The sequence below is a fragment of the Callorhinchus milii genome, unplaced genomic scaffold, assembly GCF_018977255.1.
Source record: "Callorhinchus milii isolate IMCB2004 unplaced genomic scaffold, IMCB_Cmil_1.0 Scaffold5, whole genome shotgun sequence".
In the NCBI taxonomy this organism is placed as follows: Eukaryota; Metazoa; Chordata; class Chondrichthyes; order Chimaeriformes; family Callorhinchidae; genus Callorhinchus; species Callorhinchus milii.
In genome coordinates this window covers 20,641,868-20,667,909 of record NW_024704746.1, presented here as the reverse complement: position 1 = coordinate 20,667,909, position 26,042 = coordinate 20,641,868, and the positions used below count along the sequence as shown (strand labels likewise).

The following is a 26,042-nucleotide window of genomic DNA, read 5'->3' as shown; positions in this document are numbered from 1 at the left end:
CACGAACCTTCCATCAATATGCAGTTGCAACTACCTTATGTGACTTTCCAGATTACTGGATGCAAACATTTATTTTTGTGTCAGGTTTATAGACCAATTCTGACTGGTTCTGAGACTTTTACTGCTTTGAGACTCGTACTTCACTATAATTGGTCTGCACACTGCCACAAACTGTTAGTTTTAGTTCTGTTGCTGAAGAAAAACTCATCCACAAAGATTCATGTTGTAATGATTAGCAAAGACACTGTATATTTCAAACAATATTCATCAACTGGCAATGGTTGGAAATAACATTATTATTAATATTGCAATTCTATCAACAAAACTGCCATTTCTAAATTACTTATTTGATTTTGATCTTAAGCGGAGCAGAGAAATATTCCATTAATTATTTTCAATATGAAGCACTGGATAGACCAGTTGCAACTTAACTCATACCACACTGTCATGCAGCACAATGAAGAAGATCACCAATCTGCTCACCAAAGTTACAACATAGAACCCAGCGATGGGTGTCTGAGGCACTCTTGAAGTGAGCAAATAATAGAATCTGGTGGAAAGGCTTCAAGCTACAATGATGTGTTTAGTTGCAGAATGTAGAAAGAAGTCACAGCACTACCATTAATCAAATATTGTTTTACAACATCAGTGAGAGAAATTGTTTTAATTGCAAATCAAATATTGGGGTGATTTTTCTTTAAAGCCCACACTATGTGAAGGTGAAAGTGTACAGATCGTTAGGACTCCCGCATGGGTCTATCTGACCAACGGGGATGGGTTTGGTGACTTGATGGGCTCCCAGAAAAGAGACTCAAGAGTCAAATTGCAGACTTTTCCTCTGGGCTGCACACACATATGTGCGATTGCGTGTATGTGGAGGGTGGGGGCTGAGGAGAATCCTCCCTGCATTATTCAAAAACTTCTAGAAGAGCAAATTAAGGAAATATTATAAAGTACCATAAAACGAAGCACATGCTGGTGTACAATGGCTGATGACAACTGATGTTTGTTAAAATTTTGAATCCATTGATGCTATCAGACAAATCAGCAACTGATTAATAGCATCTCTGAACTCCAGATAATAATTTCCAGGGTTTAAAGGCTGTATTTATTTTACTGTTGCAAATGCAATTACGTCTACTATAGGATATCAACCATTTACTTCCTGATGAGTTCTAATTAGCTGAACCTGCAAATTTCTATTTCAGCTTCGTCATCTGGCTTGTACGTATTTCAATTGTGATGTTTTGTTCTTTTTCAATGTAATTTTTATCACCATGGGACAACAATGACTTTTCTCTGTAGTGCCCTGCAGCAGGCAGTAGGAGTGACCTTGCCCTATCCCCTTGTAGCTTTTGGTGTGACAGCTAATTTGGAAAACCATTGTTATACCAATGAAAAAATAACCTTCAAATGTGTCTTACATCTTTGCAAACTCAGGTGCTGAATTAAATATTTTGTGCGTGGGAATAGTAGTTTCTTTCTTGAGCTTTCCATAAAGGAAAGCAAAAAAGCTAAGAAGCTGGTTAGCAATCTTTTTCATTTGTATGAAGTTTTTTTTATTTTTGATAGTTGGAAGGATTTTGGAATCCAACACGAGCATCATTTGATACCTGTCAAAGCACAGACCATGCGAGATAATGAAGGCAGTGAGTACTGCAATTATGCTGAGTGAATATGGACAGTAATAGGAGGCAGAATGACAAAAAAAATGAAGCTTGTATTGTCTCAGATCTTATGAGAGTTTCCACTTTATATAGTTGAGAAAAGTACCTCTTGTGTTCGAAGTTTATGAAATTTCACCAATGCGGCAGATTTTGTTTTAAAAAGTACACTCTCCTCAACTGATGTGAGATTACTTTTCAGTAAATGTTCCAATACATCAGCAGCACTTGCAATCATTTTCATCAACTAGCTTTTAAAATAGTGATAAAGAATACTGTTGTATACGTAATCTGTTGAATCTAAATTATGGTCGGATATCTACAGGATTGGCAGGTCATACATTCTGAGCAAGTATTCCGCATGTAGCGCAATGATGATGTTTCAGGTCTACGTCATACCAAAAGATGATCTTCAAAGGTATTTACACACACATGGCCTTCTGGAAGCCAGGAAGATGTATACCTTCTCCCCCACACACAACTGCAGTATTCTTACCCTTGATTTTTCCTCCAATCTTGTCATCATGACTAAGGTGGCAGTCCTTTGCTCCCAGACCATTCGCCAAAAGTCACTGAGTGTTTCTGGTAGTGGGCCCTGTGTCGCAATGTAGGCATTCTGTTTCCTGTATCCATCAATGTAATTGGCATTGAGGTAGTCACTGCCTGGTACTCCTGAGGGATCATACAACACTGGTTAAAATGGGTTTGACAATATCCAGTGAAGCATTCCTACTACTATTTCAAAATAAAGTGGATTTTTAAAAAAAAAACTTTTTTTTAAAAGAAAAAGTTATCCTGGTTTATATTCCATCCTCACCCAGCCAGTTATCTTGCTTGCAGGATGGTGTTTGCAGGATGGTGCCATAACAAGTTAACTGCTTACATAAAAGTACTCACTTAATTTCTGATGAATGTCATTCTGTAAAGTGCTTTAATGAGCCATTCGTTTTACATAAATGCCATGATAAAACTAAGTTGTTGTTGTTCTTGGAAGCAGAAATGCACAATTGTGAAGGAGAGATATCGACCATGCCAGCCAGGTTGGCCAGATAGAAAATAGCCACTTTGCTACTCATCTGAAAGCTTTGCGCAAAAATGAGCAGCTTTTGGCATAGTTTTCTGTCACAGACACAAATTATAGCACAACAAAACTATCAAAAAGCACAGTAACGCGCAGGATTCTACTTCCATTTAATTACGGAATGTTGTACGTCCAAGAGAACGAACGGAGCTTCGTAACATGTAAACTTTCACTTTGCAACAGCTGTTTTGGCAGCAAAAGAGTAAAGAAAACAGTAAGGGAAGCTTGGCACAGGAGGCCATCCGGAGCAGCACCCCTGGAAAAGAACCTACTCATTGCAATGCAAAGCCAATCAACCAGCAGGAAAATTGCTTACTTTAAAAAGAAATCTAAATTTTTTAAAGAAAAAAAATAAAGGTCAAAGAAAGGCAGCGGAAATTAAATATCCTATTACATGCTGTAGGATCGAAAGCTAATGTTGCAGAGCATTCCTCTTTAATAATGCAAAGAGATGGGCATTAATCAGGGTGGGAGCAGGCAACTTTCCCAGCAGCTCAAGTCAATTAAATGTTGCTGCTGGACAAATTAAAACTGCAACTGCTACTTCCTAGGGGACAAATAAAGCTCATGTAATTAGTGTTAAAAAACCTCCATAAGTGTACTTGTATTATGCAGCTAATAATTGATATCAGTTGAGGACGAAGAATTGCTGATGTATAAATGAATATATTAGGGACTGGATAAGATTGTATTCAAGCTAGTGGAGTTGCAATGTATTGTTTTCGTTAATTCCCATCATACAGAAGTTCTTTCCTAAGCACAATTTTGGTTAAAGTACATTAACAATTTTGTGGCTAATTAGTTTTGCATTTATCAGTATCATTACTGCTGCTAGGTCACTGTCTGAACTGATCCCCACAGCATATAACTGATGAAATTTTGTACTCGCAGTTGACTTACAGCCAGTTTAACTATTTTAAGAAAAGCCTTGTGCTAACCAGCCCAGTTGCACAGGTCACAATGCTAACTAGATAGGTATGGATTGTCTCAAGTCTGAGCATCAGATAAAGCCTCCTGGCATTATTAGCATCAGTCTCTGGGATATAAAGCCAGAGACTCTATTTATGGCTTTGTCCACCTGTAGTGCTGCTAATTGGGCCAAATGGCCTATTTCCATGCCTTATTACTCTCTATGTAACCTGGTGTAAAGAATAAGAATGGTGAACCTAGATCCAGTAGAGATTCGCCCCAAAATATGGAATCCATCACCAATTTGCTGGATTAAATTTCCAGGCCGAGTTTGATCTAGACTGACAGATAAAAAGTAAACATGCAAGTCCATTACATTGAAGTGGGGAAGGACAGCACTCGTCTCAATCAAATTGTGGTGGTCTGACTGCTGCTTACATATGCTACTCAGAAGGTAATGTTTTGCCAACTGTAAAGAAGGCTAGTTTCTGGAATGACAGCCTCCCAAAGATGAGAAAGGGTAGGAGGAAGGACAGAAACAACCCGAGTAATCAGTTTCCTCCCTTCCCCCAGCAAGCTTTCTTGTTAGCAAAATGCATTCTGACTATGTTACATTGTTAATTACACAATTCTTTGCCTATCCTCTCTCTCATCATCATTTTTTGGTTTGTACTAATTGAATTGTAAAGGTTGCTATGCAAACTAAATCGGAAGAAATGCCAAATTCATTTCAACTTGAACCATTAACAGTCTTTTGGGACGCCAGCCCTTTTGCCTAGACTGGATTCAAATCCAAATCACATAAATGCAGACCACAGTTCTAAACCCCTCCACTAAAGTCAACAAAGAAGTGGGTTCTTCCGTGCCCTCTCTTTATTCAATGTCTCTGGTGGAGAAAGGCCAGTGATTTAAAATAATGCACGTCCAATTCCCCTTTACATAATAAATCATGAGAGCAAGTCAGATGGCTACAAGCAACAGCAGCAGCAAAGAGAGAGACAGAGAGGGAGAGAGAGATGAAGAGATAGAAATACTTTGTTGCAGGTCCACTGCAAAAGAAATGGTTCATTTTCTGAATGAGTGTGAAAGATTCATGTAGATGGACATCATCTATTAGTTAGGTCGGCTTTCAAATACACTCCGAAACAAATTACATTATGTGGATCATTAAAAAATTAACTTCAGTTGTTTTGTTATTTTTGTTATCATAAAAATAGTAAAAAATTTCATACACCTCCATAGTAAAAATTTCATACATGAGTAGACCATTGGACATATCATTGCAATACACATAGCTACAATTCCTTTTAATTTCTAGGAATTTGTCTAATGCCAACGTTTTGTACTATTAGTTTGTCCAGCACCTTGGGACATCCTCCTGAAGTGAAATGTGCTATACAACTATAATTTGTCGGTGCTATTGTTGTTCCACACATCTTTCAGCCTTTTATTAAAAATAAATGTCCCTATACTTATTGCTTTTGTTGTCCTTATTTTGAAGCCACTGTAGTTGAGTTTGTTCTTCCTCTGTGGAGCCAATAATGCCCACACAATAAATTGCCCTAATGGACCAGGTTATTTTGTTCATAATTTAGTGCAGTCAGAGTAATTTAAAGATTTATAACTATACTTGCCATCGACAGAAGTCAGGATAACTCTAGAGTGGTCATATGCAATGACATTGGCATATCGGTTTTTCGGTTTGTTGACTTCCATGTTAGAATTTTCCCAGGTGAATTGCTGACCAGGATCAATGGACTGAAAGAGATGAGATAAAGGCACATTTAAAAGTTAAAAGAAAAGATTACAGAGTATAATCAATACCCAGGACTGATTACAAGGCAGCAATCCCAAAGGGTTCAGATAAAGTCAAACTGCACGTGTGAAGCTTGAGCAATTCGTAAATTGTGGGATGAGAGATTCTCATGCCATGAAGTGTTGCAGCATTGATTATATTGTGCTAACAGCATCGTTCAGCGGGCAAAGTGGTGTTTTAATCCACATAGCTACTCAGTGCCCCTCCTGCTTACTGTTCTCTTGAAAGATTAGCTAAAAACAAGACTTATCAAGTTTAAGCAAGGAATTGCCAATGTATTTATATATCAACGTATTTCGCCCACACATACAGTCAATTCACTTTACAGAATATTCTGTGAAGCGCTTTGAGACGTCTCGAAGATGTGAAAAGCGCTATATCAAATGTAAGGATTATTATTATTCACCGACAAAATATCAGACGTCAAAATGCTGGGAATTTTAATCATTTCTTCTGTCACCAAAAATGGCAAGCAGATGGATGCAGCACCAGGTAAATAATAGTAGGCTCTACTTGATGGTAAAATCATCGGATACAACAACCGCTTTCTGCTGAGGATAATCATGGCAAGAAAACAAAATGTTAACCTAGATCCAGAGGAAACTAGCAAAGTGCAGAGTATATCACAAGCACAGGAAAGTTAATCCAAAGGTCATGCCAGAGATTCTCTTCCCCTCCCAAAATAATCTGTTACTTGTTAACACACGTTCTTATTTTTTCACAACAGTAGTCTATGTTTTTGATTGGCCAATGGGAGGTTGAAGTTCTCACTATCCCCCAATTCTTTTGCTTGCTTAAATTGAGTTGGGTTTTGTAAGTTTGATAACAGGCAACTGGACAGAATTGCAGTATGATAAGGCTAATTCTGTTTCAACTGTTTCTCCAAATGGGAGATATCATGAAATTTATTTCCTGCCAGTCAATCAGATCAGAGCTGTCTTGGGAAAAATTATCCTGAACACTGCTGTGCGCAATTGGCTGCCGTGTTTCGCTCAGAAATATATAGTCAATTTACTTTACAGTATATTCTATGAAGCGCTTTGAGACATCTAGAAGATGTGATAAGGCGCTATATCAAATGCAAGGATTATTATTCTTACCACTTCCCTCCCTCCTGGCTATACTATGAAACAAAGAGGCAGAAGAAAACATTTGTGCATTGATTGATACTGAAGAGGATATCGAAGCTGCTGGCAAAAGGCAAAATACTGCAGATGCTGGAAATCTGAAATAAAAACAGAAATTGCTGGGAACACGCAGCAGGTCAGGCAGTGTCTATGGAGAGAAGAAAGTGAGTTAACGTTTCAGGTCATTGAGCTTTCGCCAGAACCCCTATTCTTGTGGATGCTCGGTGGTCAGTTTTAGGCACATTGGTAGAGGATTGAGAACATGTCCTGATCTATCCAGAAATGGCATATGGTGCAAGAAAACGAAGAAGAATAGCGCTCACTAAAAAGCAGATTTCAGCTCAAAAACACTGCTCATAATTTCAACCTTTTGAAACCTTCCCATTTGACATGACCAATTGCTGTCTTTCACACAACTCTCCAACTTTGCTTTCCAATAATATCAAAAGACACATGGGTGTACAACATTTTGCCATTAAATTATTTCAAAATGTATCGGAAGTTTTTTTTAATGTACTTAAGCTACAGAAATTAGGCATTTGTGAATTGGAACTAAGGAAGTGAAGAGAAGATGCACTGCTCCGAATAGTTCTTTGACATCCTGATCTTTTTGTAGGTCCAATTAGTGTCCAGTTAACTGCTGTCACACAGAGCTGAACTAATGGCTTAAAAGGATTCAACTCCCCACCAGACCACAGCAAATCCTTCACTTTTAGTTGCAATTTGTGTTTAACTGTTTTGTCCACAAAACACACGGTCAATCCACTTTACAGTGTATTCTATGAAGAGCTTTCAGATGCATCAATGACATGATAAGGCGATATATCAAATGCAAAGCTTATTATTATTAACTGTAATCTTCAGGCATTAAACCAAACAAAATTAACCTTTTGGGGCAAAACAAAAAGCTAGATTTTAGTTGTCTTGTATGTATGAAAGCCCTCTAGAGCAGAATCTCCCACTCTAGTTACTGAGAACTCACAATATTTTCTGCTAGTTTTGGGCACCGTAATTTCTCCCTGGGATGGAGTGAGGGAACAGAATCAGTGAGATGGAAAGGCATCTCCTAATACCCTAAATGTCTGTGTGTTAGCATGTATTAGGAGACTAGATAAACCTGTGCAGCTTGCCAGTAAGCTTCCTGATATTTGTCCAGTTAAGACCACCTTATCTATCTGTAAGGCCTTTGGATCGCAAGGTTATCAAGAGCCAGGTGGTAAAAATTCCCCCCTGAAGTCTACTCCCCCGGCCCACAATTGCCCAAAGTAATTGGCTATTCAGTGGTTGCTTCAAATAATGGTTGCTGCACTGGAGAGTACAAAAACAGTCACTATGTTAACATGAAGCCCTGAGACATTGACAAGGCAAAGAGCAATATATTTGCAAAATCTTTCTTTTAAGTCAAAAGAAGAAATTTGGGAGGGAGAAGGAAAGACACTGCAAGGAACAGCTGAGTAGTTCAAATAAGACATAAAAATGCAAGCAAACAACAGAATTAAAATCATGTGCACTGGTGGGAGAAATGTGTTGTTTCCCCTTCCACTTTATTCTGCTTCTGATGAGATGCTCATCAGGTCTTTGCCTCTGGCTTCCCATCACTGATTCATTCAATGTGATTTATGAGGCATGATTGGCAAAAAAACCTCCCGTAGCTTTGCATTTAATCATGTTCTGAGATTTCTACCACAGCAGGCACTTAAAATTTATTCCATCACTTTGCATGACAAGTGAGGTTTTGTTGTCCACTGATAATTTTTGCTAACTTGTGTGAAACAATACCTACAAAGTCTACAATTTAGTGGTTAGCAGATTTGAAATCAATTTCCTCGAACAGCGAACATCGGGCTTTTACTTGCAAATTTCTCCCCTTAAAGTGAGTGAGACTCTAGCTTACCTAGACCTAGAATAATACCTCTGAACTTCTGCTCGTCGACATGGCTTCAAGATAAACTAGGTGGTGCATCTTTCATTTGAATCAAGCAAGAAGTTATTAGTATACACAATGAAGAATGTGTGTCCTCTGCCTCATGCCAAGTGCAATTATATCTATAATTCTTGTGCTTGTTGGAATATGGGGCATGGTCCTTGATTCTTTTATGTTATTCTGCCATTTTTCCTTTAGAGATATACCACTGACAAGTAGGGAGTGAGCAGTGCAGTAGTAGTGATGTATCTTCGTGTTGCTACCAAGATGATTTACCAGTTTGCCATATAGGGGATCCTTGGTTTCTGAGGAATTGTACACAATTGGGAGCTGATTGGGATTGGATTGCACAAAGCTCAAAGAGGTAACGAATATAGAAAATCTGATTTTAAAACTCAACTGCTGCCTATAAAAGCATTTTTGCTCAGATTTAAGATTTGCACAAATGGAATACAGCAGATAATGTAACTATGATCTCCTTTCACCTATTTTGTGAAGGATAACACAGCTAGGAAAATGTACGAACACACCTCAGGGTTCAGTTGAATTAGCGACTTGAAACATTGCTCACTACATGCCCAGCAGGCAATGGAGTCTGAAGAGATCACAAACCAGTTAGTCTGAATCATTGGAGATGTGCTGGAGTCTTTTTAAAAAGTAGGAATATATATACTAGTTTTCCAATTGTTATACGACAGGCATACTACAACTGCTGATCTATTCTCATATCAGAATGCAAGTCTTGAGCAGTCTGCTATAGGACGGACTTAAACCACACATTATGGCCTATTCACCTGAAAAATTTAATAATCTTACCATTAATATGAATGGGCATTATATACAACTGGGAGCTGATTCGGATTGGATTGCACAAAGACAATAAGTAGGTAATGAATACAGAATGTCTGATTTTAAAGCTCAGCTGCTGTCTACAAAAGCTTTATTATGCAGATTTAGGATATTAAAAAGTATTGCACTAGAAACAAATGGAGTACCACAGATAGTGTAACTATGATCTCCTTTTGCCTATTTTATGAACCAGGAAAACGTAGGAACACACCTCAGGGTGCATCAGTGACTTGAATCATTGCTCACTAAATGCAAGAAGGAAACATTATACCAAAATAGATTACAGTGCATTAATGTCAAATAAAGTAGTGTAAAACCGGATTTCTGTCTTTCCACTGTAAGATTCATGCTGCAATGTGATTGAATTTTATTTTATAAAACCTTGAAACAAAACTATATGCATATTACATGTGTTATTTTTGTTGTGTTTGTATAATTTCAAAGTCTTTTTAAATAGACCAATTGCCTCATGAGTAGGCTGGATGTAATATTTATACAAAAGAGAAGAAAGATCACCCTGTAATATGTGTGGAAATAAATTTGGATGGGAATTTTATTTCTTCAACAGGCATTTAGGTAAAATGCTATTTCTATCCCAAAGTAAGTTTGAATCATATTTTGAAGTTAATTAGGAGAAGCCCTGTAGTGTATCTGACCAAGAAGTGATTCTGACAGGAGGTACAAAGAAATGTTCCATTCGTAACACTGTCGATTCCAACACCTAGAATGAACCCAAATATGTAAAGTGAAAAACAAAAGGATATTGATTGCCCAGCCATATGTAAAAAAATGCATTGTTCCCATTGCTCAACCCACCTCGTACTCCTGTGAGAACTTCAGATTATCATTAGCCTTTAGCCTTTCAATGTTGTCAGCAAGATCTGTGATAGGGATCGGTGGATGATCTCTCATGCCTACCCAAACAGAAATGAAAAAAGTCAGTGCAGTCAGTACATAATACAAGGAATAGATTTTTAAAAATAAATAAATAAATGTATTAAAAGCACATGTGGAAAGGTTGGTTATGTGTGACATTACCAAAAGGATGGCTGGAGAAAAAATATATCATGCGCCACAAGTCGTGGATTTTCTTTTAAAACTGCACGATTCAAACATTTCTCTGGTGAGCATGCTCAGATGCAACAGTCACTGATTCACATGGCACAGTTTCGAAGCAGCCCATATGCAGTTACAGAGACATAAAAGTGATGGCAAAGACAGATTGGAATGAGGAGGTAAAACTGTGAAACTGTTAAAAATGCAGCATCCCATTTTCTGTAATCTACACAGGCCAAGCTCAATAATCATATGTATAGTGCATACTTCTATTTGAAGGAGAAAGGAGCAGAATCAAATATCATGAGTACATGAATAAAATTTATTCCTTACTTTCTCCTCCTGAAGTAGTAATCGTTCAAAGGAGGAGAGGATTTACGCCCTCTCTTCAGTTACTATTTAATTGTTAAACAGGCTAGGATTAACATTCCTTTCTCCAGAGTGCTTCATGTTGAGCTATTAGCCTTTTAATGCACAATATCATTATTAAAAGATTATTTGATTCATTATAAAATGGGAAAAATACTTTTAAGGCAGCCCAAATTGATTTTTCTTGGTCCTTGAAAAGGTGGGGAAAAGGTGCAATAGCTCAAAATGCATTTACCACATTGACAATCTTCCCAGTTCAATTTAGTTTAAAATATTTATAAATCTAGGTATTCAAAGTATTCTCAAGAACCAGCAGCAATCGATTAGTTACTTCATTTTGTGATTTTGGTTTTATGCAACTTTCACAAAATCCCTCAGGGTCACAGGGTCATGTAGCAATCAATAATTATTCCTGTATGTGTAAGTTTAACCAAAAACTTTCAAAATAAAGGCTTACAAACACTGCTTGCAAGCTACCAGAATTTAAATGTAATTTTTCATCCAGATTGTATTATATATGACTATTCAATATGCTGGAATTATTGCCAGCATTATCCTACGCTTGTTTCAACACTCAAAAATAATGTCAATGACAATAGACGTGTTGCTTTCAGAAGCCAACACTCTCAGATGTCTGCATAGATCTGAGCGATTTCAGTACTTGGTGATGTTATTTACAAAGTATGCTGCTCTTCTAGAGGGCAGCACTTTTACATTTTCCACAAAGGAATGCTAGTGGTATTTAGGTCTTGGGTGCAAGTGCCCCAAATTTCCGTATCATCATTTTGGACAAATAGTGGTTCCTGATTAATGGCTGTTGTGTGGATGATATTTAAGTCAGGCATTTATTGATTACAAACTGAAGTATAAAAAAATGAAATATAAAACTCATATCAACTGGTAGTTTGTAAGAGATTGATGTTAATCTTGCTGGCAATACCATGCTGGAAAGGAGGGGGAGGGGAGGGAAAGGGAAATGGATATCTAACTCATTGCTTAAAATAGCAACGGTACGGTGCAAGTATCTAGCAACATAGAAAAAGATTGCTAATTTTAGCAATAGGTTTAAGCTAGGCTTCAGGGAGTCAATTTCTAATGAGATTCAGACCGAGAACTCCACAGGAACAAAAAGCATTTTACTCGGAAATAGAGCTAAATTCGAAACTACTTATGCCCATCCAACTTTCTTCCTTTCACTAACAAAGTGGCCATTCTTCATGTGTGAACCTGGACGGAGTTATTTAACCACAGAGAAGGGGGCATCACCAGCCAAGCCTGTTGTGACCTCATCCAACATCAAACATGGATGGATAATTGGATACCAATCACGAGCGAGAATCCAACTAAATGTTTCTCCACCATAGCCCAGAGGCATTGTAGCCAATTATAATATTCCTACCACTGTGCCCAAAGAATCACCTAATTCACCAGACTCAAAGAACCTGGGACTTTCCAGACCAGTTTAGCTCAGCTCATTGTGACAGTGGGTTTGTTAATTGAGCCATCAGGAAGTAGCTATTTTGTTAAATAAGTTGGTGCAGTAATATTATTCTATTTCTAGATATCTTTAGCATATTCTACAAGGATGAAATGATCTAAAGCTACAATTTTGCTCACCCGCTGCATTCAAAACTCAAGAGTTGATGACGTAATAAGCACGAAAGTTTCAGGTACAAGAATCCCCAAACTGAGGGATAACATTCTTAAACATTTCTGAGCTCCAATATCGAACTGCAGGATTCAGGGCTTTCTGCCCTTAATTTCCAAAAGAGGAATTTTTGATCTTGGCCAAACTATCGGGATATATTGAAAACAAAGCTTGATACTTTCCCAATGAAGCAAATCACATGACCAAAATAGTCATGGTTGACCTGGAAACACAATACCAAATGTTTTTTTGTTCGATATTAATGAGATGGCTTCCAGAATACATTTTGCTGTACGGAGATAATAATAATAATCCTGGCATTTGATATAGAACCTCATCACGTCATCGAGACATCTCAAAGGGCTTCACAGAATATACTGTAAAGTGGATGGACTGTGTATTTTGTGGGCGAATGTGGCAGCCAATTCGCACACAGCAATTTCCCACAAATCTCAGGTTGTTGATCAGCCCAATAAACGCTTGGTCTTCCCCACAAGTGCTTCCATTTTGATAGTTGAAGGTTATAAAAGGTCTAGAATTGATTAGTTTCATGGGGTTTCTTGTCGCAAAATGACCAGCTGGCCAATGTTACAGGTAATTGTTCTACATTGGACTACTGACATTGTTGACATCTGTGATGCATTTGACAGGGAATAAGCAACATCAAGATTCACATATCCAAAGGTACTGGTCATTGGGTCATAAGCAGAATTCAGATTTGGTGTCATGCAACATTATCAGTAATGCAGCAGCTCAGAAGCTTTGCAGCTTTATATGCAAACTGATGGCTTTACTCTGCTACAACTAGTATTGGGGAATGTGGACCCACAACAGTCAGTATTCAGAAGTTTGTTGATCACTGGCTCTTGCTTCTGTGTGCCAGAGTCTGAGGGACTGAAAAGATTCCCATTGAATCGATTTTCCTACAACTTCAAAAGCAAACCTTAAACTTTCTCAAAGAAACAAAATCACTGTTCCATCATCAACAAGGGCAATGCAAAATGGTCTAAGGAACATAAACAAGCCCTGGTCTCAATGGTGCCAAAACATCTTGGCTTCATGCTGATCCAATTCATCATTCACTCAATTTTTGTAATCAAACAATTAGCTGAAAAACAACAGGAGTTTAATAGACTGTTTATGCAGATTTAATGATCTCAAGAAGACCTTTGAGATCAGACAACTGTAACGTTTTGTGGTTGCTGTTGGCCTATTGAGTGCGGCAGCAAAGAATCTTCACATATTCAAGTTGTTATACATGAATATCACCAAAAGTATACGTGTTGGAAAGAACTTGATCGCTTGCGGATGTTTTTCCAAAGGTGCACACTGCCCCCAAAACATTTTAATGCAAGCTTGGGAGAAAATTATGCCAATGGCAAGGTTATTGACTGAAATCACATGGGTGATAACTTTTTCTGAAGGTACAGCTATTTTTGTTGAAAGTGAACAGCATCTGTCAGAGACCCTTTGCCAATTGCCCAAAAACATTAGGCAAAAGAAAATGAATTAACTTAAGACAAAAGCAATATTCTTCCATCAACAACAACTTTGATTCACTGCTCCCCTACAGATGGAAATACCACCATTGGCTACGTGCAATGTATTTTGATAGCAACATCCACTGTTAGTACATCTCCGTGGAGATGAATAAAGAACAAGTCTTCCTCAGTGGGTGGAGGGGGTGGGGAAAGTGCAAATCATCTGAGGTTGCTCTTGTGTAATTGCTGGTCAATTGCCAGCCTTATCTGCTGGGGACTGATGAATAAATGAGTATAACAATAAATTATATGAGCCAGTTAAAAATAAGACACCATGTAATATTGAAAGAGAAAACTAAAAAGGAAAGCATTAGAAAAAGCATTTAAAAACACTAAAAATTTCAGTAAAAAGGGACTGCATTTACTAAACGTGTGAGTGCCACCTAGTGCCAGAATATCATTACTGCACCAATGTTTTTTTTGGGTCTGCTGGATGTCTGACACATGCGGAAACCTAGCACCATGCCTAAGAGTATCCAAACCAGAGTTCCAAGTATCCCACCTCTACATGGAAATTCCCAAGATATTTATCGGAATGAAATGCACACTCTCTCCCTGGAGAAATGCATCCGGCTGACGTAATTCCGCAGAGTATTATTACGACGCAGGTTGACAGGAGCCAAGTTGGAATCTAACCAGTTAAATGTTTTGGCTTGGACCATTTCTACAGTATCCAATTGTAATACGTAATATCCCTTTAACAGTGGGCCAGCTAACAGCACCAACCAGTGGAACAATCATTTATCAGGCTGCTAGGATCGGCTGGAAATCAGTCTAAGCTTGAATTAATCTTGTAATTTCAGCATTAAAACAGACTGGATGCTGAGCGGGTCCACATCATGCTTGGAGAGGCTATGATCATTCTTACCAAATGCCTGGAATCTATACCACAGGATTCTGAACAAGCAAGATGCCATTTCAAATAGGTATAAATCTTCACGTCATGAATTAAAATTTGGAGATGTATTCTCTGTTCCAAATGTTTACAGGAGAACTGAGTGTGAATTTATCAGTTTTTACTCCACACCAACATAAAACGTTCTTGGAGAGGAATCATTAAAACAAAACGTGCAATTATCTATTTAAAAGTATGATTTATAATCCCAATTTTAAACAATGGTTACGATGATATAAAATACTTAGTTTCAGAGCTGCACGTTAACGATTCAAGTTTATAAACTGTAAACACACAAGGACACCACCACCATTGCAACAGTTGGTTTTGTAATAACAAGTCAGTGGAAGACAAATGAGTCCTCTCAGATTTTAATAATTTTCTAAATTAATTTTTTTTGACCGAGTACAATATTCATGTGGATATGAAGTTCTCCAACCAAGAAGTTTTAGATTATCCACATATCTTCTACATGGTTGTAAAGCTCCTGTTTAAATATTTGATAAAATTGTAAAAAAAGAATACTGTGAAATATAGGACTTCTTTTTGGAATGATCAAAACCAAAATGAAACCCATGATACCTGTGGTGTAAACTGAAATAAGCAATTTCTTGGGATGAGGGGGAAGAGGGTCACTGCTACTTTCATGAATCAGTGAAGAAATTTGGCATGGATTGTTGAAGCATAAGACAGACCCTAAGGGATTTGAGATTTTGATATCATTACGCTAGTCAAAACAATTTACAACCCTAAAAATTAAAAAAAGTTATTTTTTTAAAAAAAGTCGACATTGCTGCTTAAATCAGGCTTTCTTTAAAAAAAATGAAAAATGAAAAATTGTAGGGAACATTTTTTACATTATTGATACCTGGATATTGAGACTGTGTAGACAATCAAAGGGGATACTGCTCTATTAGTCAGGTTGGAATTCAGATCAGTTTCTCTGAGCAAAATGACCTTCATGGCACAGCAATAAGAAGTATACACAGAAATGCAGAAAAGGTACAGGATGATTAAACTAACTTGAGTTGTTTGGGCAACTGGGGACACTTGGACCTGTGAAGAAAATGGGGCAGAAACAATCTTTTTTTAAAAAAGGGGGAAAAGGAAAATAAATTAGGTTTTACCAGAGGGAAAAAGACCAGTATCAGAGTTAAATAGGTCAAAGAACAGTTATGTACTCGGGGGTTCAAACAATAGTGAAGTATTTCCTTCAGCAAGTAGCTAAGATTATGATTTGCACTACAATCATCATACAGGCTCCAAGAATTGTAAATCATTCTAGATCCTCAGGATATTAATGTTCAGTGCTCTAACACCAATTAAGTTAAACCTTTTATTCTGTTTTATTCAAGATAAAGCGTTTAGTGGTTTTATACACTGATCTGTCCATGATGCACTGAAATCTAAGCTTCTGTGGTCAATCTCAAGTTCTCTCTATCAGTCAGATCCAACTCCTTATTTGAAACCCTGATTACATTTGCTTATAATAATAATCCTTGCATTTGATATAGAGCTTTTCATGTCTTCCAGACATCTCAAAGCTTAGGCCATCAATGTAGAATTAAAGCAAAAACAAAGAATTAAACTCAAGCTTACCAATAGTTTTGACAGGAGGATTGTACAATAACAATTTCATAGATGGCTGTTATCAACTTCATTCCATCAATTCTCTTTCACGAACACACAATGCAGCTCACCAGAACCCTCCATGGGTAACATTAGTGTGTTTCTCCCTATACAGCAGGTGCATTACCTGCTTCCCAGCTTGGGCTCCCATTCTCTCCCTAGGTTAAAGGCACTATACAAGTGTAATTGTTGTTGGTGCATTTGATAATTGTAAATCACCTTATTAAGTTGAAAAGGCTGGCTATTTAAGAGTTATACGTTTTACATCTCTGTTCGACTCACCTCCCCCTTAATACATGTTCTCAGGCCTCTTGAAAGTATTTCCTCTAGTCTCTGCTGAGCCTTTCCTTGGAGCTTTAGTTACTCCTCTTTCTGTGGTTTATAACACACGCCTTCTGCATGTCATATGTCCATAGCCTCTAGATATTTTCTTTCCCTGCATTTACATGGGTATTTTTCTGGTCTTAGGTATCTGGAATCTTGTCTCACATTTATCTCTTTACATGAGAGAAAACAATAGGATGACATGCAAAGGTCATGGATGCTATTCGGAGTGGGAGCAAGCAGAGGCAAATAAGGAGAAACTGAACATCATCTACTGCAAAGCTAGTAGACGACTGTGGATTGTGGTGGGAGGGGTGGAGGGATGGCAAAGAATAAAAGAATCCCTATATTGTCATTTGTGCAAATAGTATTACAAATGAGAAAGTAAAAAGTCAAAGAACAATGGAAGTAAATAATACTGAAGGATAGAAAAAAGTACAAGTAGTCAGTGTGGCAGGCTAAGAGTAGTTACACTTCAAACTTTTAGTGAACCCTGGTTTTCCCTATATCAGTATGAATTAACTCAATTAAAGAGTCGGAATGAGTGTTGTGATTAGCTGTTTATAATAAATAGTGGATATAGTAAAAGTTAGTAATAGTAAGTAATAAAACATTCTGATCTTCACAGGTCCATCCCAGTCGAAAGTTTCACCCTTTTCACTGTCGTTCCAAAATAAAACAGAAGAAAAAACACAATCCACAGTTATTTATGGTATTTCCCTGCATTACTGGCATTGGGGCAATCCTAACACAAAATATGGTGTTGACCCTATGTAACAACATTCTAAAGATCTATCTAAGATACGTATTTCTTTATCTTAGCAAGATGCCAGTAAAGGAGTATTTGGCTTGAAAGGAGTATGATGAATGTGCAAACAACTTTGCTCATTTGGTAAATATTGGCGTGCTATCGAGAATGCAATCACATAAGATGAAACACACATTATTCTTTAGTCGTGATAATCACGTTAAGCTTCTCTTTGAGAATGTGATTATGCCTAAGCCCATCACTTGGTAATGATAGTGATCAATGATGACATCCAAGTTATTATGTGTATGTTCGCACTGGAGTTTTGGTCAAACGGTTAAAATGAATAAACTATGCTGATGGAGCAGCGGTACTGTAACTTTAATTTGAACACTAAAACATATTTACACTGCATGATGCTAATTTTAACTGGTATCTTGCTTATTGCTAATCTCACTGCATGGTGCTAATTTTACCAGTTATCTATCTCATTTGCAAGACCATTTTATCTTATTGCCAATTATGCAGTCTTTCACAGTGTTGAGTTATTTATTTTAATTACTATCTTGCAGTTTCACATCTTGGAGAAAAACTCGTTATAAACAGCCAACACAAATTCACCACATGACAGTTCCAAATACCACCCTAAAGCAAAATCTTCACTTAACCTAACCTTCCGGTGCACAGCTTGGGACTAAGAGGTCATTCTGCAACAGTGAGTGCTGTGGACTGATATGATTATATTGTATTTTTGCTATCTTCAGCATGTTTGAAATACGCAGCAAAAGTGCAACACAGTAAAACACAGCAGCACATCTACCTTTGGAGGCAGGGAGCTACCAATATGGAGACAAACATAATCTTCAAGAAGTTATTATGTAACTCCATTAACTACTTAGCAAAGTTCTGTTGGTGGACAGTGTCTAAGGTTTACTGGGAGTGAGCGGGTGGGAAAAAGATAAATATAAAAATATCATCATGATATAATATTGGAGATATCAAGAGATTATTTCACCTAAAAACTCCTAAAAGATCAGGAATGAATTTGCATGCAACAATAAAATGTGCGTACAAATGTCAGCACTTTCTTTTGTTACATGACTTGGTCGTACCTGCAGCGTCCAAATATTTCTCAGATTTATAATCTATACAGTGCTTCCTTGATAATTGCAACTTTTGAATTCAAACAATGCACAAAAGGAAGTCTGTACTTTTCCTACCTTCCTCTGATCCTTGTTGATGGCAAGATTGCTGTTGTACAAACTTCACGTTGGCATGCGCTAACAGAAGTAAAAAAATTCTCATGACAACTTTATCGGACCATGAAAGGTCTGAGCTTGGAAAATTGCCATATGAGAGAAAAGAAAAAGAGTAACATTCTTCACCTGGCATCTGATTCAGATCACATTACTTAGGGCACCATCAAGAAACTGGTTTCCGAACAATTTATTTGAACCAGTTAGTACATAATATTTTATTTTAAAATTCTAAAAAGAAAATCATTTTCAGGACCTTCAATCCTAACTTTTAACTATCCTAAAGTTAGTGGGACTAAAGCTTTAATCGCACATAGCCTAAAATATTGCTAAACTGAAATGAAAAACAGGAGCCCTTTGCAGTCCAAAACAGTTTTGCATAATTCGGCCATGTTGATAGTATTTCCAATTTTATATCAAAACTAAAAATCCAAGCTGCTTGCATTACTATCAGTTGACCTTATATTTTAGTTGACAAGGCCAAATATTTAACATCTAGTTTAAGATTGCACTTCAATGCTAGATAGACTGCAAATGTGCTAATCAGTGTAGAATGCTCCTAAATAAGGCATTCATGCAAGTGCCAAAGGCCATATTATATAGGCAGCCTTTTTGCTGAAATGTTTACAGGTGTGTCATAGTAAAATGAATTCTCAATTCCACGTTAATATCTTCTTCAAATTCAACTCCATGGTCACTGATTCAAATTCCACAGTAACCACACAGTAAATGGGTGGATTTCAGATCAAAATATTTTTAAATGATCCATCACTTTTATTACAATCGACTGATTAGTTCACATCAAGAGGAAATTATCCTAAGGAGTTAGTCCATAATGATATAACAGCAGTTCTAAGTATTCACAATTTGGTAGATTATGTGGAGACTGGCAGGGGCAGTGTTACAGAGAGAGCTTAGAGTGTAAACGGGACAATGCCAACGAAGTCAGAATTTCTAAACTGTAGTTTAGAAAATAGATTGATTTGAGCTTCAAGTAATATCCTAGTGAAAATGATCAAAGAATTCAGAAACTATGGCATTATGGGGGCAGTCTCTCCTCGCATGTATGGATGGCATGAGAAATAGGAATACTAAAGCATGTAAAGGGGTGCCCTTATGATGTTGGAGTTAATACAATTGTTGGGGCTAAGTAAAGCAAGAAAAACTTGCTTTTTGAAATGGTTCTGAGAACAGAAAATCTTTGTCTGAGGCACACTGTTTCTTCCAATCACAATGTTCTGCAGTCTAAAGAATTCAAGGGTTTTTCATTTTTTTAAAAAAACACACCACCTGTGTTGCTTGCAAAACATTGCAATTTTTTTTAAAAACAGTCTCACTGTCAATGTAATAGGGGTGGATTTTGTTCACAGTGCACAAGATATTGCAGAACCACAACTGGCCACGCAATCTTTTGAAATTAGTTCAATTACTAGAAATTAACCATTAGAGTACCAGGTTAAAGGACAGCCTTGAAAATGTGCTCAGCAGCTATCTTAAGAAGTGTTAGACAAAATCTAGACACAATTATGAAACACTGCCGTTGATATAAGGAATGTACATCATTAAGTGACTATACATTGGTGTGTGCTGGCTCCTGTACTATTACATACACACACACCAGGCTGCTCCGCTGAGCACTTCTTATTGATGCAATGACAGAAGGTGGAAGCAAAGGCTGGACGGTCTCTGCTCCTGACCAGTAATGTGTATTGACCACTGTACTCTACCATTCATTCAATTGTGGAACTGGTGGAAGAGCCAGGGAGTGGGATGCTCATTTTGGGGGAGACAGTGAGAAAGAATGCTTTCAAGATTAAGGCGATTAAGGCTATATTTCCTGTAATTATACAAGTGTAAAAAGTCATAAAGACTTGGACTTAAGGTAAATTTTATAATGATTTTCAGAAAGATTACTGTAACTAATCCAGGATTTTCCCATAAATTTTAATGAAAAAAATTGCAATATAAAATCCAAGGTACCAGGGATCATGGCCATCATCAGCAATGACAGAAAATTAGATTAATTAATATTTTTGTACCACAAAATGAGACAGTTTAAGAACAGCAAGATGCTGGAATTAAATTAGTTTTTGTTAACAACGTATGTTCGCTATTTATAATGTCAATAGATGAAAGGCCCAACTTTTTTTTATTTAGTTGGCTGCCTGATGTGTGTATTGTGTTTGCCCTTTTGAAAGTTCAGAACGCAACTAAATTATTAATATTCTAAATTATCAGTGATGACAAGTAATTAACATTTTGCATGGTTTCCAGCTTCAAGCACTTACGTGCCGCTAGGCAGATGTCTTGCACTGTATACAAACATTTTCTGCATTTTGGCTTTTCAGAACTTAAGAACATAAAGGAAATGGACTCATCAAGTTTCTACTTTGAACTCCTAGTATTTATACGTGCAACAAACTTTGTTCCTTAGCTTACTGTAACACCTATGTTTCTCACTCCCTCATTTAAGGTTGGACATTATCTAGCTATTTTGCAACCCTGAAAATATGCTGATATTAATTAACTGAGACACAGTAATAGCCTATGGGTAGTTTCATCTGTACGAAAGATGACTACAAGATCATAAGACTGTTTCAGCTATCTTTAGTTATTTTAGCTACCATTCAGGAACTGAATTTTATTTTCTTTAAACAGATTTGAATAATCATAATTAAGTTTACAGAAACACAAAACTTTATTTTTGTTTTTAAACTCATTCATAAATGAGTTGTGTGCTGTAATTTACTTTTTTTTTAACATAACAATCTTATCTGTGATGAAGTTTTTTTAAATTACACCATTGACAATAAATATATTTTAGAACATATTTCAGAAAAAGTGATCATTTCAGAGGAAATGACCATTATTTAGTTATTTCCCATTAGGTATTACCATCTGGTAAGAGGAAGGTTGAATATTTGTCACCTGATTTCTGCATTAATTGGATCACTGGTTTGATATAAAACTAAATCCTTTCATTCCACACAAGGAATAACAAAAGACCATTCATCCCACATCACTCTCTATAATTTGGACAAGGTAGATTCTCTTAACTCCTACCATTAACTTGCAGCCATCCTATCCTTCTGCCAACACTTATGTGAATGAATCACTGCTGTAGCGCTGTGCAGAAGTTTGAATGAATTAGAAGCTGCCTGTGCTGAAGGAAAGTGTGTACTGCACCTGAGGGCCATCACCAAAACACAGAACCTTCAATGACTTATGGAAGTTAAGCAAGGTAACTATTTGATAGCATATAGAATTTTTTTTTCTGAAGATGCGAGAGATCACTAGTACACCTATTTATCAACAGGAAAAAGTATTCTGGTTTAAGTTTTCATATGAAATTTTAAAAATGAATACAAAGTTTCAAAATACAAATTCGCTGTGTTAGTACATGGGAATTAAAATACACGAGAGGCATTTAAAAGCATATCAATAACATTTAAACTTAAATGTGATTTAAAAATAACACTAAATTCAGATAGGTAAATATTGTCGTATTGCCGTGCTGCAACAAGTAATTGGAGGCAAAAAAGGGTCCTGAATTTTAATAATTAACAAAAGAATAGTTATCTGTAAAATTTAAAAGTGATTTCTGAGTTTCGGAACTCAGATCGTTTACCTGGAGTCTGATAATTCAGTCGTCTCAATTCTACTGGATCTGAAGAGTGTGCCAGCAATGGGTCTTTTCCACCAGGAACATCATCTTTAGCAGATGGAGAGCTCGCTCTTTTCCTGCACCAATCAAATATATACCATTTAACATAAAGATACGATTCTCACAAACCACTCTCAAGTTTCAGTGTTCCAGTGGGTACCAGGCAGTTTTTTCAGGTAAATTTATTTGTTACTTACTGTGGTCGGAAATCCTTACAATAATACCTGCATTTGTATAGATAGGCATAATCCCCAAGCCAAATGTAACAGCTTACCAAACCAATTTCCTCCACATCATCATCCCCTACAATTGTCCCTACCTCCACTGATCCCCTAAACTTAATGTTCCTCTCGACCAGTTTTCAAACCTCATCATGTTATGCTGGCCGACACCCAAAACTCTAAAGGATCAAGACGAGATTGCCATTATAATTAAAAAAAGGTATCTGACGGCCTTAGTGCACAGCATGAAAAATATTTGAAGAGTGATAGGGAAGAAATGTGCTGTAAGCTGAAGGGTCTTCCAAATTAGTATTAAGACAACATTATAGTGTTGTCACATTATCAGTGTGACTCTTACCTTTCCTGTTTACTGTATCCATAAGCAAGCATGTAGAAAAAATATTGGAAATGATTTATTACTCAGCATTTCCACTTTAAATGAAGTATGCATTATTTATCCCCCTTTAGCTCACCTACTGTAGAAATACTGTAGAAACCGCACCAGTATTGAAATATTGGGGGAAATCAACACACAGGAACAGGTGTTTTTAACAACTGCAAGAAGCTTCGTCTCTTCTTGCCTCATGTGGTCACTGACCAACACTATGTACTTGGTCTTTGCCCAGGAAGGAGCATAGTTTCTTCTCTCTTCCCTTGGCACAGCAGTGCACTGACCACTCTCGATGTCGAAACTTTGGTCGCGTCAAACAAGGTGGATTTGTGATTTATTTTATAACACTGAACAGTGCCAGTGCAAATTTTTGTTTACTTTTAATTTGCCTTTTGATCTCATTAGTTCGGTGCAGCAGATAATATAATTGAAATTCCAGCTTACAAAACAAAAACACACTCATACAGCACAGATCTATCAGAGAATGTGCTTTCAAAGGTCAAACCAGAACGATATGGATGAAACTCAAGAACTCTAGAATTTCCCACCTGAAAGATAGCAAGAATACCAAAGGCAGAGAAAGGGGCAAAAAAGACTTTTTTTAAATAATCCTTAATAATTTTTAATAAAAAAAATCTACTGATATAAATTTTCCGAAAATGTATTTCTGATTATAGCTTTCACTTCAGGTGTAGTGTGGATCCTTAACATTTAACAATGCTATTCTTTTGAGAGGCTTACGCTATAAAGTCAGATTCTAACGAGACAATGCTGCAGCTTTCTTACCTTTTGAACAGGAGGATGGCGATGACAATAATTATTATTAAAACAACAGCAAGCACTGGTCCCATCACCCATAGCATCTCAGGGTCATCCTGTGCCTTTGACGGAGAGGTCATCTCCACCAGGATAGGATCAGAGTATGGACTGGCAGCATACATCTGCTGAATAGAAAACACAAAGGAAAACATTACAATAATCTCCTGCATCAAATCTTCTCGGATTCCATTCATTGCATCATAATATGCTTACTTACGATAGACTCGGACTTTGTGATCAAACAAGATGAAAAAGAGCTTCTCATCTCTTTGTAGGAAATAACAATTTGCTTAAAACACAGAATACATGTGGTTTGTGTCTATTTTTATCATTTTCTTTCTTCTTTGTTTCAATTTTCTCTCTTCTTTTGAAAGCATTGATCCCTGCTGGGATATGGGTTCACAGGCACTGCCAGCCCTTCTGTACCTCACCTGTGTGAGTATCCACACTGTGTGAAAGCAGGCTTTATCACTGTGGGGATTCAGAGCCAAACCTAACTCTATCCTCAGCCACTCTCCTGCAAGACCCCAGTTGGTAATGAGCAGGAATAATAGCCTTGATTTTCTCTCTCCCAAGGCAAGGATGTTAAGATTAATTCATCCCCCCACACTGCACCATCTGATATTTGCCGACTCCACAGGTTAGTAATTAAATCCAGAACTTTATTAGTCTGTATGACTCAGTTCAGACCAGAAAGGTTGAAATGTTAGGTGAGAACAGCAGTGGGCTAAATTCCAATAACCCCTCCAAATTATTCCATTGACACTTGCTGTCTTGGCTCACACATGAAGTGATTGGCCCTTCTGAAATAAAAGTGCAGCAAGAATGTGGGGAAAATTGGGAAAACAATCCATTGCAGATGCTGAAAATCTGAAATGAATACTTTTTCATAACTGAAATTCTACCTGAAGCACTGACCTATTTTCCTTCAGATGGCAAATGAACTGCTATTGATTTTTTTTTAGAGCTTTCTCTTTTACTTTACAGATAAACCCTGGCTAGCTGGACTAATGGGATGGGGGGTGGGGCCAAGTATAATTACGATGCAGTTAATGAAAACGATGCATATGCAGAACCAGGAAATGCCGGCAATGCATTTATTGGCATTTTGCAGCACAGCATATGAATTTGTACCGCTGTATACAAAAAAAACATTTCTCACCCCTGTGAACACTAGATGCCAGACAAAGAACAGGGAGGAGGGAAGTTGTGAGTATCACTTGAGCTACTCAGCGAAGGCGTGCTAGGAGAGTTGGGCCGACGAGAGTCTATACCGTGACCCGCAGAAATTTCTTGAGGGAACAGCTGATGCAAAATACTTGTGTTATCTAATGCAGCTCAAATGCAGGGGACCCTGAGTATTATCCCAAAGTGAAAAAGCTATCAGATGATAGCAACATCCTGGAGAAGAATTGCTGGCTTTGTACAGGTGTCTTGAAGTGATAGCCTCCCTCATCAACTTGCTCCACTAGCAATGCTCAGCACATTTGCAAAATACTGTGCAGTCTAACATGTACAAATGTATATTTACAGATACTTAATGGCCCGCAGGTTCACGCTCTCCTTCAGCAGCTCTGGGATGGAGAGATGTACTGGGCTCTGCTCTGTCTCATGTAACCGAGAGTCAAACTTGAGTAGTTACTTAGGGCAAATGAGGAATACAGTCATACTTTATGAAACCTCTTTAAAGAATTAACTTGGAATTGAACCACTCACACAGCAATCAACAGCAAGTCCTCACATTGCCAAATTACTACAGCATTAATAAACATAAAACCTATCATCTGATTTCATGTATTCGTTATTTATAAACCTCAAGAGTCTGATAAAACCACTTTCCTTGCCATTAAGTGACACAAAAGAAATAATTGCCTGTGCCGGGTTGTCTCCCCTGAAATATAACTGCAGGATGTAATTCAGAAGGAAATGTTTTTTTCTTGCTGTCAAGTAAATTTAGAGTGTTTTTTTCCAGGTGCTGTGTGACCCTTCATTGAAAGCAGTCTGAGCTGATGAATAATGAAGAGTTTGACCAGTCCTAATGAGCCATTACAATCAAATACATTTGGAGCAACGTCTGAGCTGGTTTAGAAGCTTAGCAGAAAATTAGCATC

General features: G+C 37.3%; 1 protein-coding gene across 9 annotated transcripts in view; it reads right to left on the bottom strand.

Annotated features, from left to right (window-relative positions):
* Nucleotides 1-26,042, bottom strand: part of ptprfa (protein tyrosine phosphatase receptor type Fa) — a 189,651-nt gene that overhangs the window by 16,173 nt on the left and 147,436 nt on the right. For 3 of the 9 annotated variants that reach the window (XM_042335263.1, XM_042335265.1, XM_042335266.1), the window contains 5 exons: nucleotides 23,899-24,056; nucleotides 22,465-22,577; nucleotides 10,187-10,284; nucleotides 5,289-5,412; nucleotides 2,161-2,336 (listed from right to left, as the gene is read on the bottom strand). In XM_042335263.1, the coding sequence (XP_042191197.1) occupies nucleotides 2,161-2,336; nucleotides 5,289-5,412; nucleotides 10,187-10,284; nucleotides 22,465-22,577; nucleotides 23,899-24,056 (669 nt within the window). Of the gene's footprint in view, nucleotides 1-2,160; nucleotides 2,337-5,288; nucleotides 5,413-10,186; nucleotides 10,285-15,902; nucleotides 15,936-22,464; nucleotides 22,578-23,898; nucleotides 24,057-26,042 lie in introns of all 9 variants that reach the window. The other 6 variants (XM_042335260.1, XM_042335262.1, XM_042335261.1 and 3 more) reach the window with 3 other exon arrangements.